This window comes from Mugil cephalus, chromosome 5, assembly GCF_022458985.1.
Source record: "Mugil cephalus isolate CIBA_MC_2020 chromosome 5, CIBA_Mcephalus_1.1, whole genome shotgun sequence".
Lineage (NCBI taxonomy): Eukaryota > Metazoa > Chordata > Actinopteri > Mugiliformes > Mugilidae > Mugil > Mugil cephalus.
Genome location: NC_061774.1, coordinates 26,215,518 through 26,229,910, shown reverse-complemented (window position 1 = coordinate 26,229,910; position 14,393 = coordinate 26,215,518). Strand labels below are relative to the sequence as shown.

The 14,393-nt window shown below is 41.1% G+C and overlaps 1 protein-coding gene across 1 annotated transcript; it reads right to left on the bottom strand.

Moving 5' to 3' along the window:
• Positions 1-851: 851 nt before the first annotated feature.
• Positions 852-8,467, bottom strand: smu1a (SMU1 DNA replication regulator and spliceosomal factor a). The gene is made up of 12 exons (XM_047585961.1): positions 8,427-8,467; positions 6,490-6,700; positions 6,168-6,320; positions 5,827-5,937; positions 5,597-5,725; positions 5,376-5,495; positions 5,165-5,281; positions 4,883-5,010; positions 3,667-3,793; positions 3,403-3,570; positions 3,165-3,317; positions 852-1,762 (listed from the first exon to the last, which is right to left on the bottom strand). Exons 1-12 carry the CDS (start codon positions 8,450-8,452, stop codon positions 1,664-1,666), a joined length of 1,542 nt encoding a protein of 513 aa, XP_047441917.1. The 5' UTR covers positions 8,453-8,467; the 3' UTR covers positions 852-1,663.
• Positions 8,468-14,393: the final 5,926 nt, after the last annotated feature.

Sequence of the window (14,393 nt, the reverse complement as noted above, 5' to 3'; positions counted from 1 at the left end):
ATAGGTTTTTGCCATTTAACGTGTCATTTACTATCTCTTTGTTAGAAAATTTAACAAATTAGCTCCAAAAGTAAATTAGGATTAGTTCAGATATAATTCAATGAAGTCAAAGTACAATTATTACTATTTTATATGTATATTTTGTTGAGATTATAGATGCATACATGTAAAGGTTTCTTTTAGGGCATTCTTTTAAAAATTAGCGTCCAAGATTTATTTCAGTCTGCTCAAAGAGTGAGTTTTAAAGGGAAGCACAAGCACTTAAATAAGCATTAAAATCAAAGTGTAAATAACAACAAAACTGTCCAACATAAATTAGACTAAATCAGAATCAAGATTTTAGAGGAAAAAGAATAAATACAAACCTAAAGGGCTGAAGCAGATGATGAACAAAGCTTAACATTTAAATGACACCAATGCACAAATTCAAGTGGGCAGAATTTTTTTCTTTATCTCTGGAAAGCGAAGGACATAAAAACAAAACAGTCATTTTAAAACTTTGAGACGCTCGATGTCAAATGACCACTTCGTGCTTTTATTTTGAAGGTTTAGCAGGAAGATAATCTCGTCCTGCCGCCTGACCCCAGCACTCCTCTCAGCAGAGCCGCTGCACTAACATCCAACCCGGCTGTTTATTTACGGATTAAACTCAGTCAACTCTCATCTTCATCAGAGGAGCAGAGTTTACAAACCTTCCTCCTGCACACACAGGACACAGGCAGAAGCATTTCAGCTATTTAAGTCGTAAAAAGACGATTAGCGCGGCCCATACGGGGACATCTAGTGGCATTGTTGTTCAAAAAGGTCTAAATTAAAGCTGGGTGTTCAAAATCAGAGGTAACACTTCACTGTTCTGGTTAAATAGCTTTAATGTCACAGACCAGAGATGAAACAGGAGACGTTTGTACATGTGGAACATTTCATTTCATCCTTTTATTACCTGTCATCATTTATCCTGCTTAATTTAAATCTAAACTCTAAAGGTTGTGATGAAGCCGGATCACAGGGAGGCAGACTCTCTCAGACAGAACCTCCTTCCTCTAAGTAAAAAAAAAAAAAAGTTTCATTCATGTTTATGATACAAACACAAAACAAACACAATCCATACACTATTTAACCAGGTATTCTTGGAAAAACAAAAAAACAAAACAAAAAGAGAAATTCAATTTAAAAAAATATATTTACAGGAAATGGAATTTTCAAATCTACACTGTCTGAAAAAAAAAAACCTCTTAAAGTCTGTAAAGCTTCAGCATTGAACAGCAGAACCTTTTTATTTTTGCCTGAATGACTAATGTGGAACAATCTTCCCTCAGTCTTTGTACCAGTCGTTTAAATACCAGCACCTCCACACATTATATTATTTCTTTACGTCTATGCTTGACAAACCAGCCAGGAACTATTTTACAGACTAAAAGAAAAAAAAGAAAGGAGGAGGCTTACACATTATTATCTCACATGCTGGATTGAATAAGGCTCTGCTGTAAAAACTCAGCTTTAAAATGATACAAAAACTTTCAAACAAAACGTGTCAAACTGACTTCATGTCCGTACGTCTAGACTTTCTGTCCTCAGAGACCCGGGAGGAGTTCACCGGGGTTTGTGAAATGACAGAAGATCAAATGTGGCAGAGTGAGAGGAACGTCCGCTCTCCTCTCTGGAGTTAAGGCTTCCAGAGCTTCAGCAGACCGTCCTCGCTGTAGGTGCAGATGAGGTTCTGGTGGGGGTGGTGGGCGATGCCGATCACGTCCTTCTCGTGGACCTGAGGGTGAGAGGATGATCAGTACTGTCCGAGGAACTTTTCACGTGCATTAACATTATATTAAGCTGCCTTAAATAACTGAAACCATCATAGTTTTTTCTATAGATGACGTGTATTTTAATGTTTTAGTTTGGCCTAAATCCCAACCACCAACATAGGAGGTGGAGGTTATGACCTGTACTGCAGCCTCCAGCCACCAGGGGGAGCTCTACTTGCTTGACTTCACTTTAGAAGAGAACAGTTGGTCGTTTTTTGGCCAAACGACAGTTTTTCCAGAGTCCAATGAGCACAAAGACTCGTCTCGTTTTTCCTCTTTATCTCTTCGGAACGTTTAAATATAAAACACTTTCACAACAACACGATCAGGACTGATTATGAAAACATCACTATAGGATCGGGGGTTAAAAACTTCTTTGTCTTTGTTGTTTTCTCTTTACAACATTGGAACAATTAATACACAACACAATGTAACAACTCCAGTAAAACAATGTCATGAAAATAAACCAACAATTAGAGCTGCACAATTACGGCCAAAATGATAATCACGATTATTTTGATCAATATTGTAATCATGACTATTCATTGTCTGTATTTTTATTGCACCGCTTTTAAACAAACAACATTTAAACAGTTTTACAGTGCAAAACTTTAGAGTAGAACAAATAGTTAATAATTTAAAAAAATTACATTTTGTGTAAATTTTACATAATAATTTAAAACCAAGCATTAAGCAGCGTCAGCTTTAGCCTTCATTCACTCCTCGTACTTCGGTTTGTGATTTTTTTTTTTAGATGATTGCTCAGATTAGTTGTGTTACCCTGTGGACTTTATTCTGATGAAGAAAACGAGTCCAGAAAATGGACGTGGATCCTTTTCAAGGCGCCAGCTCCTCTTTTGACAGTCCACCGAGTTTGAAGCTAACATTGCTAGGTGTGCTCGCTTGTTATTTAGGCAGCTTAATGGAGCCTGAACCATACGTTCGCCCCCTGGTGGTTGCCTGTGTACTGCTTGAATAACTGCTTGATTAGATGTACAGCAGAACCTGCATTTTAAACCTAAATATTGCAGACAATCGTGGCAAAAGCCAAAATAGTGATCAAGTTAAAAATTCCATTAATTGTGCAGCCCTTATATGGTGGTAGCCACCTCAGCAGCAATTTGTGCTGCTTCCCACCCAAAGTCATTATTATGGAGCAATAATATTGGATTACATAGTATTACAATGCCCAGCAATGCAGATAAAACTTTGAATCCCCGGCCTCAGAAGGCTCACTCAGGCCCAGTGCATTGAGCTGATGCATTGTCTGTACATCCCACTTTCAAAAGCTTGAGTGGAGTCTTTTTCTAGGACACAAAGTGTGGGAGAAACATAAAACAGTACCCGATCAGAGCAGTAACTTACCGTCAGTGTTCTCTCCAGTTTGCCCGTGACTGTGCTGAAGCAGTAGAGCACAAAGTCTTCACCCACGCAGTAGATCCACTCACCGCGGGGCGACAGAGTGCAGCACACAAAGTCACCACCTTCCCTCTTACCGGAGCTGAAACTCCTCACGATCTGCACATTCAAACAGACACAAGGCGCATGTGTTAAAGCAGGTAACTAAACTATGTGTGCAGCTATGAAACCAAACTGAACTGACCTGCCCCTGCATGTTCATGATGACCACCGTGTTGGAGCGGTTACACACTACGAAGTGCTCCGGGTTCTTGGGCAGCAGGATGACGTTGTTGACCGTGATGTCGGTGCCGGCTGACGTTCCCAGAGGTTTGAAGGTGCTGGAGCACTCGGTGGTCTTCACGTTCCACACCTGCAGCAGGTTTAACGCGAGGAGACGACGGTTTGTATGAGACGAATGAGTCATACCGGGATTATATGAAGAGAAGGGAGCAGAGGTTTCTCTTACCTTGACGGTGCCGTCGGAGGAGGCGCTGATGATGTGGTGGCCGTCTGGAGTGAACGTGGCTTCGTTGACAAAAGAGGAGTGTCCGCGGAACTCCTTCAGGGTTTTACCCGACTTCAGCCCGTGGATTCTTATGAAAAAACACAAAACAGTTGTTCAGGGAATTAACAGCGGCATCAATAAATCACTTTAGGAGAATAAGGGTCAGACCTTGCATTAAGATCCAACCTGGGCAACAAGAAAGCAAGTGACCAGTTTTAAGTGCACCTGCTATTAAAGTAAAAGTATGTAAATAAAACTCATTTGGCATAAAGTATAATATATATATAGGGATGTAACGATGCAAAAATCCATACAAATGTGTCATGATTCAAATGAGCTGACATGAAAAATGTTTTGGGTTCACTTGATGACATAATACATCACTATATAAAATGGGGATTCTCATTGATTTGTCAAAGCGAAAATATAATTTACATTCATTGCATAGTTTGTTCTGAAGTAACATCCTACCTCAGAAATGTGTTTTTTGTCTGAGAAATAATTAAAGGAATCTTTTTCAGTCACAATTTGTCCATAAGCTCATTCTGTTAAATTAAATTGAGTGTATCGTTACATCCCTAATACTATATTATAATTATATTATTATTATAACATGTTTGTTGTGTGTGTGTGTCATGACTTGGGGAAATGATACATATTTAGGAACAAGCTGAAATGAACACGCGTTAAGTTTGTTGGACCCTGGAAGCTTCCAAACAGAATAAGTGATAAAAGTAAACAAACACTATGGTCATAACAACCAATGTACCTTTAAGTTTCTAATGAGTGAATCGCATGCAGTGAACTGAATAAAATCCTTTAAATTAGTGCAGTCTTGTGGGGATTTTTTTTTTTTTTTTTTTTTAAAAGGCTCTTGTTACTAAGACATCACTTTGGGTGGTTTTCCACTTTTTCACATCATTTCAAATAGCAGCTGTTTTTTTCTATTGAGTAGATGGTCTTTAATATGATCAAGGACTTATTCCGTGTTTGCACAACCAAAGGAACGAGGTTAAGCAGACCACTTCCAAATGTGGTGTCAGATCGGATCAGTCTCATGCACCTGGACGAATTCACATCTGCACTAAAATTTAGCCACTGGTGTCCAAACTGCCCCGGCGTGGATGTTAATGTAAAGTCTGAAGAGCGAAATACGCTCAATAAGATATGAGTTTACCTGATAGTTTGATCGAAGGAGGCGCTGAGGAGCTGGCTGCTGTCTTTACAGAAAGTCAAACATGTTACTCCTTTGCTGTGGGCACGTTCGAACCTCCTCAGACACTGACCGCTCTGGATCTTCCACACCTACACAAACACACAGAGTTTAAGAAGTAGGAAGTAAGAGTTTCCTCTCAACAGACTCGTCTGCCTCTGACTTTTAAGCTGTTAATCATAATCAAGCTCCTAATGAGCTGCTGCTAAGGAGATTGTTTGTCAGGTGTAAAAGTTTGTCCTCTACCTTGATCTTTCCATCTTGGGCTCCAGTCGCCAACATTTCCGTGTCCCGACTGAAGCACATACACAACACTGCATCATCCATCATCATGAAGTTATCCTGAGCCTGGTACTTCAAATCCTGAAGGACACATATGCACACACGCACACAGTTATTTTTAAAGTAATGTAGTTTCACATTTAATCAAACAGTACATGTGTTTTTTTTCACCTACCTTTCTGATTTTGCCGGTGGTGAAGTTCCAGACCTCAATGAAGCCGTCGACGGAGCCGGTGACCAGATACTGACCATCGGGGGAGAACCGGGAACACTCCACGTGAGATTTCTGTCCAAACTATTCAGGAAATAACAAGACAGAAACGATTTACTGAAAGTGCAAAAACAAAATGACCGTATTTGGAGACAGTCTGTGTGGGTGGGGTGGGAGGGTGGTACCTTGATGTGCCTGCTGAGCTGAGTGGGGAAACGCTCCTCCTCCACATCTTTGACAGCAGCTTTACCCCTGAACAAATCAATGGTCATACCAGGAGGCAGGAGGCCCTGATGCTGCTGCCACTTCAGAGACTGGAGAAAGAAAACGTAGACACCGAACTAGTCGTCAGACTTTTATCTTGAAAGTATGTTGCAGTTGCGTCAGGTTTGAGATGCAGATCGTGGTCTCTTACCTGTCCCAGCAGAGCCATGAGACGAGAGGGCGGCACCACGCTGACTTCTCCTGCCAGGGCGTGAGCGATGGCTGCACGGCGCTTCTCCTTACTGCTGCCATCTGGGTACGCCTGGATAGAATTTAAACCAAAGCGATGATCAAAAACAAACGTCCTTCTATGTATATAAAGCATTCAGCATCAGGTAGCATGACGAAGGACGTATCTGTGGATCTGTCTAAAGATTTGCTACAAAACCAGGGTCTCTGGCCACTTATAATTTTGAGATTTTTTGATTTTTTTTTTTTTGCAATCAAGGATGAACAAAGACTGCATCTTGTGCCCGTGTGGTTTGGACTCACCTCTCTGGGGTCGAAGTAGGAGCGAGCCAGCAGGTTCTCCAGGTGGATGTATCTCTCAGGCTGGGTCTGTTTCAGCATAATCATGGGGTCCGTCTGTCTGAGGAGGGAACGAGCTGCACCGAGCTCTCTCAACTCGATAAGCTCCAGCACCACCTGGACAGGAAAGAGAGCAAGAGTCAGGTAACACGTCTGCAGACATGAGCTACGTTTCAAGAGGGATTACGTTGGCTTGAGTGATGACAGCAGTAGAAATGTAATACACAGATACTACCGTCTATCCTGGACAAATCAAACAAAAAGGCAGCATCACATCAAACCTCACCTGTTCGTAAAGGTCTATCAGAGTCTTGTCCGGCAGCTTGAGGGACTGGATGGCTTGCAGGACGGTGTCCCAGTGGCCACTGTTGATGTCTGCCACGAAGCTCTCGATACTGTCCACCGTGTTCAGAGAAACCGTGGTCTCTTCCTGCAGCGTGACCAGAGTCCGGTGCAGGTTGTTTTCTTTCAGGTACTGCATAATCAGACGGATCACGCTGGGGAGAACACAACAGATGTGAGAGATTTGGACAGAAAGCTCATCTAATGAAATATAACACAGATATGTAATAATAAGTGAGTTGTCTTAAAAAAGAAAGAATCCTAGGAAAGATCCCGTATTAAGTCATAAAATCCATTTCCTACATCCTCTCATTGTGAATCTCGTTGTGGTCTTGTGTAATTAACGATGTGAAACCAGTCTCTCAAGCAAAGACATGAGTCCAAGTGTGAGGGAAATACATGACATGACAAAAAAGTCCAACTCGGAGACCACCGCCAGGCCTGGAAGCTTACGTGCGCTGGCGTTTCAAATATAAAACGTATGATGACAGAGAAGAGGTAGAAAAAGCAAAGACATAAAATACTGTGGAAATGATATTAGTTTTGTGAATTACTCATTCATAACTTAGCAAAACTGTTTTAAAACTGAAATATCTCTTAATAACTTTAATCGAAATCGATTTTATTCCCTCCCCTATTCCCTACATAATATACAGTCATAGCTCGATGACAATGGGATATTTAACAACAAATACATACAACATAATCCTTTGGTTTTGGGATATTTATTTTAGAAACACACTCAGAGGCCCAATCACCAGCTCATTACAGATTATTCAGACACTAAAGCATGAGACACTCACTAAAGAAATCCCTCTTCATGTTTATGGTGAAACAGCATCAGAAAGATTTTAATGTTTGTTAATGTAATTTTACATGCTGTGTTTCTGATATGTAGCCTCGCCCACTATCTAGGATTGACTAGGATGACAAAATAATAGGAACACGTGTATGTACAACACGATACAATCCAACAGTACAAACCACAGCTTCCAGAATGAAAACACAGCTAAATCATCAGCTTTCTCAGTTAACCTAGGCAAATGTTGAACAGCAAAACCTTTGTGAAGTTAAAATTTAGTGTAAGACTGTTATATCTGAAAGCCTTTTCATTTGTGTACCTAATGAACTGACTGTAACAGTACATATATATCATATATATTATTCTAAGTGACCACAAACTGCGGAAAATTGAGAAATGTAATTAAGAAGCACACCTACTAGTGTACATAATTTATTTTTTCATACACAAAATAATGTATAATTTAACTAAATGTAACGTCTAATGTTTAAATACTAACAGTAGCCAATAAACTAATTTTTAACTGGTGTAAATGTCAACTTCAACCCTCCGGACTTTTAGGTTGATCTCAATGCTAACAGATGTAGCGTAGTACAACATTTAATAATAATTACTGACACATACGCAGTGCACACTAACACTAAACTAAATATATTCGATATGACAGCACGTTTTATCACTTGAAAGATTTGTTCGCTGCTTCATTCGGAAAACTTTTAATCGCCAGTGAGAGAAGCATCTATGACAACCGGGGGCACAACGTACTGCAACTCCCGTTATTAACATTTTCAGCACAAAAGCAATAACGATATAAAAGACGGGCGATCCAAAACTTAAAATAACAAAGGAAATGATCTGAAATTTAATCTATTTCCACTCGGTCGTACTAAAAAAAAACGCAAACCACTATTTGTAAGGGTATAACTGTAAGTTAGCCTGTTAGCTTAGCAACCAGCAGCGAAGGATGAGGTAGGCCTCAATGTGACAAATAGTCACAAAATATGGTTCTAATAGCGGGCAATTTATATGAGAAAGCACCATGTACCAAGTACCGAGGGGAAATTGTTTGGGTTACTTACTCTGCGGATTCCACCTCCAAAGACATGGTTATTTATCTTAAAACAGACGCAGCAAGACAGCTCTGCAGCACAAGCAAGGGACACGCAGGACAGACACGGAAGTAGACACGGAAGTACTGGGAGGAGCCAACGGTCTTCAAAGTAAAAGACTTCAAAATAAGGGACTCATAAACAAATGTAACATTTTGATTTTTTTACGGCATGAACATTATTATGAGCAGGTAATTAACACAACAGTTTCACATCGAAGCAAACCGGAATTCTTGAATGTTTCCTTTTCATGCTCAATAAGATACTCATGTTTAACCCTTTATAGGGCACTCATTGAAATACTTGCAAATTAAAACTTTAGTGTGTTAATTAACAGAATTAATTAACAGAATTCCTAATTTTAATGATGAGAAAATGAGAAAATTAAAATGAATGCATTTAACATATATGTATTCAGACCATTAGGACATAAGAGCACATGATTCAGACACGTGTGAACATTATCACAACATTAGGCCACTTCTTCATGGTACCTCATACCCCAGTTATGTTCAGCGTTCATGCCAAGTCATATAATAGATATCATATAATAGATTTACAGTCAACCAGAAATTAGTTTAATCAGGGAACATGTGAGGCTTTTTATTTGACCAGTTTTCCCTCCTTCTTTCTTATGGGAAATCACAGCCCAGGTCGATTTTTCGATCAATATATGACCTATAATGTCATTGTTACAACCCATTTCTCTTCATAATCATCAAGTGCGCAAAGGCAGGCGCAACTGCTTTGTTGTTTATTTTCCCAAGATGATCGACAGGGGGTGCTATCAGCACAGTGATGGCTCAGAGGCCCCTCTTGACTCCTTGCTTGCTACCAGTGAAGGTCTTTCAAGGTTATGATGATGATGATTATGCACAGTGCAGCACCACCACTTCAGTCTGCAAGCCAGGGTTTGATTGTTTTAGGCAATCATGACATAATCCCTCTGTGAGCCCCGTCCACGTTGGAAACGAAATTTGGCAACACGGCAGATTCCGGTCGGTTCCTTTTGCCTTTGCAGATGGGAGAAATTTATTGATGTGGGAGAAGCGGTGAGGACGGGGGAGGAGGAGGAGGGGAGACACCGTAACACCGCAGTCCTTCTGAATATATTAACATAAAAGCCGAAGAAAGACGTCAATAATAATTCTGCCCGTTTTCTGGCGTGACAAAGCAGAAGGCTGTTCAGAGAATGCTTGCCAATGAGGTAGACGCCACCAGGCTGGAAGAGTGACAGCAACACAAAAGGCTGTAATGTAATCACTTCATCCTTTCTAACTAAAAACAAAAGGAAATTCTAAATTGATGTGAGGTGCCATTCTCGGCGCTGAATAAAGTCACCCCGCTCCAAAAATAATTAGACCACATTACCACCTCAAAGAAACTTAGCCTCTGTTGGTGCATCAGGAAGAAAGGAAAACACAAAAGAAGAAGTGTGTTTTCACCTGATCAGTGGTGGGGGACAGCGTTCGTGTTCGGTGCAGCAACTCTTACCTGTGACGCTCATGATTTTATCTTCAACAAATACGATGCAACGACCAAATTGTGACATTTACGAGTCAGATCCATCAGCTCTTTAGCTAAACATTAGCATTTTGACACAATTCGCTGCTTCTAAAACACCACTTGGAAAAGTACCACTGAGTGCTCCCTTACTTTCTAAATGTTTCCTCAATTCTAGATTTGGCCTAACACACAGTTGGCTTGTGTTTATCAGGCATAACATTATGACCACCTTCCTACTATTGTGTAGGTCTCCCTCCCTGCCTCCAAAGTAGATGAGACGCATCAGAGAATGGACATGGACCTTCTGAGGGTGTCCTGTGGTGCTTGGTAACACAATGATGTTAGTGGGGGGGCATTGAGGGGAGGGGCCTCTGTGGATCTTCCCACAGATACTTGATCAGTTTGGGTTTTAGTCGAATTTGGAGGCCAGGTCAACACCTTGTGCTGTTCTTCATGTTTTTTTTCAAGTTGTTCCTCAAGTGTTTTTGTGCATTGTGTTCTGCCATCATGGAGTGTCATTGCTATGGGGTGGGGGTCCCTGGTCTAGTCTAGGTGGGTGCTACATGTCTAAGTAACAGCTACACGAATGAATGTCAGATCCAAACAGTTTCCCAGCAGAACAATGAATTGACACAAGATGGTCAATGTTATTCACTTCTCCTGTCTGTGGTCATAATGTTGTGGCTGATCGGTGTATATACAAAATATGGAGCAGCCAATCACCAATAATTGGTTTGTATTTCTTAAAAATGAAGCAATATCTACTTGTGACTTGTAATATGCAATTTATTTTGAGGAAAAGAGCGATTAATTACCGTATTATTATTTCAGCGTCAGTGGTTTTAATGTTGTGGCTGATTGGTGTAGTAAAGTCTGGTACACCTGCCTGGTTATTTTAGTGGCTCAGACAGCCTCGGACATAAATAAAAAGCACAAGCATTAGCCATTGGAGGGTGGTGCACAGCAGTCTAACCTTAAAATCTGATTTGTTGTCTGAATCTGAATTTGCATAAACCGTTAAAACGAGTTCAAATGTGTGTTTCCGTGCACATTTCAGAACATTTCCAGCCGAGGACGTCACATCAACTGCAACCCTCTGCAATGCTTTGTTTGGGTTTTGCTTTGCGTGCGCCTCCTTGAAAGCTCTGGCCTTTGAGTGCAACCCGGCGGCTGAACACAAAGAACACGGGTCCATTAATTTGCTGCTCAGAAGCTCCTCGTTAATGGCTGATTCCTCCACCAGCCCGGTTGGCCCTTGAGTCACGAGCGGGTTAAAGGAGTGTGTTGGTGAGAGGTAATGGTGATATCAGAAGCAGCGATGTGTGTGTGTGTGTGTGTGTGTGTGTGTGTGTGTGTGTGTGTGTGTGTGTGGGAGGGGGGAGGGTTATCGTCCAAGTGGTAAACTTGATGGATCTTCCCCCGGTAGGCTGTTTGCCACTCGGGTTTGAGCGTCGCTCCTATCGGCACATCCATTACTCTCAATGGGTGAATTAGAAAGGTGAAAGCACCCGTTGAGAAACCTTTATGGATATTTTCAATCTTCTCGACACAAAGAAAAAAAAAAATACAGGGATAAGGAGCGAAGACGTAGCTAAAAAATTCTATTGAGTTTCTTGGAGAAGGGGTGCATAAAACCCACACAAAGGCTCGGGATCGGGGGGGGGCTGTTCGGGGCTGGAGCAGCTTGCAATGGAGCACAATAAATTACAGGTCATCAAGGTGATAAAGCGCTGAGCTGGAAATGGGATTGTGCCTGTAAGACGGCGTACCGGGGCGGCGCACACGCCAACTGATATATGTTAGTCCCTGAGCAGTCTGGATAAGAGAGATATGCAGCAGGTCACGTCTCCACCGATGTAAATGGAGGCTATCCACTTACTGGCTGAATACCGCTGCCTCCTCTGCTCGGCTGAAAAGCTCCAGAGGCTGTGTTTAAAGAGAAAAGAAAAAAAAAACACAAATGCTGACACAAGTGGATGCTTTTGAGCGGGGTAAGCCTTTTCTTTTCCCCCCGTTGTGGCCCATCTCTGCCCATTACAGCGCCTGCTCTCATGTAAGTCTACGACTTCAGGCGTCCTTTTCTTTTTTTTTTTTTTGTCAGGTTGTTTGAGAATTCACTAGAGGGCTTTATGGACAGTTTAGAAAGAACCCCAGATGGAAAGAGTTTTTTTTTTTATCTTTTTTTTTTAAGTTTGCAGTCCCTGTGATGAGCTCCGAGGTGTGTAATACCAGCCAAGTGCGTAGTTGTTGAAGGCGCAATAACAACTTGTTGCTGGCATAATGGGTTCAAAGGCAAAAGCAGTTTTGAGGAAACAGCAATATCTTCAAAAGGTTTGTGACTCCTTTTCAGGCTTTTCTATTGCAACCAACAGAAAGCGCTATGATGAAATTCATGAGGGCCGCCGTTACTTGACTAAATGTGTGTCTCGTCGGTTACACACTCCGGCTGCGATGACAAGAACTCTGTGTCCCTGCAGCCTCGACGAGATGAATCGTACAAATGAGAATAACAACACACACTTCAGCTCTCCTTGAAGGCAATTACTGTGATGCGTCTAATTGTACACACAAAAGGGGGGGGGAGTGATTGTGTGGGGAATGAAACCAGGTTGGACGCGGTTGTCGCCTCTCTGTCTTTTTATTGTGAAGGTTTAAGGGGACGGATGCTTTTGGATGCAAAATTTGGATGCAGAGTTTCCACATTTTGCGAAGATCTCAATCTACATACACAATCAGCCACAACATTATGACCACTGACAGGAGAAGTTAATGACATTGATCATCTTGTGTCAATTCATTGATCTTACTGGGAAACTTTTGGACTTTGAGACCAGACCAGACACCCTCACCACATAACAATGACACTCCTTAAAGGCAGCAGCCATCCCCAGCAGGACGTAGCCCGATACACACACACACAAATGGTTTAGGAACAACTCATAAAACATGAAGAAGAGCACAAGGCGTTGACCTGGTCTCCAAAATTCACTAGGTTCGATAAATCCTGTAACCAGACACCACAGGACAGGACACCGTCAGTCGGCCCATGTCCATTAACTGGTGAGTCACAACTGTTTTGGAGACACAGGGGAGAGACCTGTGCCTGATTCTTATATAATATAATATAATATAATATAAGTTTTGGGTTTTATTGTAGCTTATTCTGCTTCATTTAAACCCATTGTCCTCATTAGTGGATGCTTTAGTCTGTAGCAAACCATCAATACAGTAGTTGGTGGACAAACATGATAATGGATTCATTCGATCACAGGACGAAAGTGGATGAGGTAGAAAACATTGAATTTTATTTATTTACTTATTCTTACTAACGTTAAAATTTTATCAACAGCAACGAGCTACAACGTCGCTAATTAGCAAATACTCGATTGAGGACATTGCGACTTGATTGGTTTGTCTCAGCTCAGCCATGTTCAGGTGTTAAAATAAAAAGTTTTCACACATTGGTGACTTCTTTACAATATAAATAATGAAATAATCCCAGCGTCCACATATGAGGACATTGTTTTTTGTTTTGTTTTTTCAAAAGCTACTACTTCCTGTTCAAAGACGATGCTTAGTTTTTACATATTAGGTCTATATCCGCATAAATAAACCAATAAACTTTCCATAATAATATAATATAATATAATATAATATAATATAATATAATATAATATAATATAATATAATATGTTCATCTGTCACACAGATCTATTGTACAGGGAGATGCCAAAAAGAAGGAACATTCTCCTGAATATCAAAAAAGTCCTTACGAATCATGGAGACGTGTTATATATAAATAAGTTAAATATAGACATTCCAATCAGAGATCTGCCTGTCCACCCACGGCATTTCATTGTTTCCCTGCTTCTTGTTTCTTCCCCTTCCTCTTTTGTTTCTTCCAAAACAGTCGCAAGATTCAAACTGACAACCCTCCCTCACCCTCACGGGAGCAAACTCTCTGCGTGTCACTGCAAAAAATCCTCCGAGGTGCTCAGCCACAAAAGGCTCTGATCATTCTGTTCGGGGCCCACGATTAGAAACCTAATTGCATTCAGAACCCCCCATTGGAAAGAGTTCACAGTAGGCGAATCCGGCAGGTTGAAATGAGGTTATTATGCAAAACACACAAGACAAAGGGAGACTATTTGCAGTTAATTAATGTGGTAATTTTCTTAGTAACTGTCCAATAATTTATACAGCAGAAGGGGCGCGGATACTTTTCTGCTTGCTTTTACCTGAGTGATTGCCTTGTTTGTCCCCCCAGCACGACCGTTCATTTGTATGGGCCTCGCACTTTTCCCAGGGAGCTATTGATTCCACGTGTCTTGCTTATTGGCATGCACAGGCGCCATAATAAGTAAATCCATCTTCTGTCAGTGCCCCGCTGAAGGGAATGCAGTCCTAGGGGGAAAGAGAGCAACATATTCA

What these genes read in the sequence shown, in the direction of transcription:
- smu1a (XM_047585961.1), bottom strand. Translation starts at nt 8,452, where the DNA reads ATGTCTTTGGAGGTGGAATCCGCAGA. An exon ending in TTGGAGGTGGAATCCGCAGA is followed by an intron (nt 6,701 to 8,426) that starts GTAAGTAACCCA and finishes TGTTCTCCCCAG; the next exon opens with CGTGATCCGTCTGATTATGC. An exon ending in CCACCGGCAAAATCAGAAAG is followed by an intron (nt 5,282 to 5,375) that starts GTAGGTGAAAAA and finishes TGTGTCCTTCAG; the next exon opens with GATTTGAAGTACCAGGCTCA.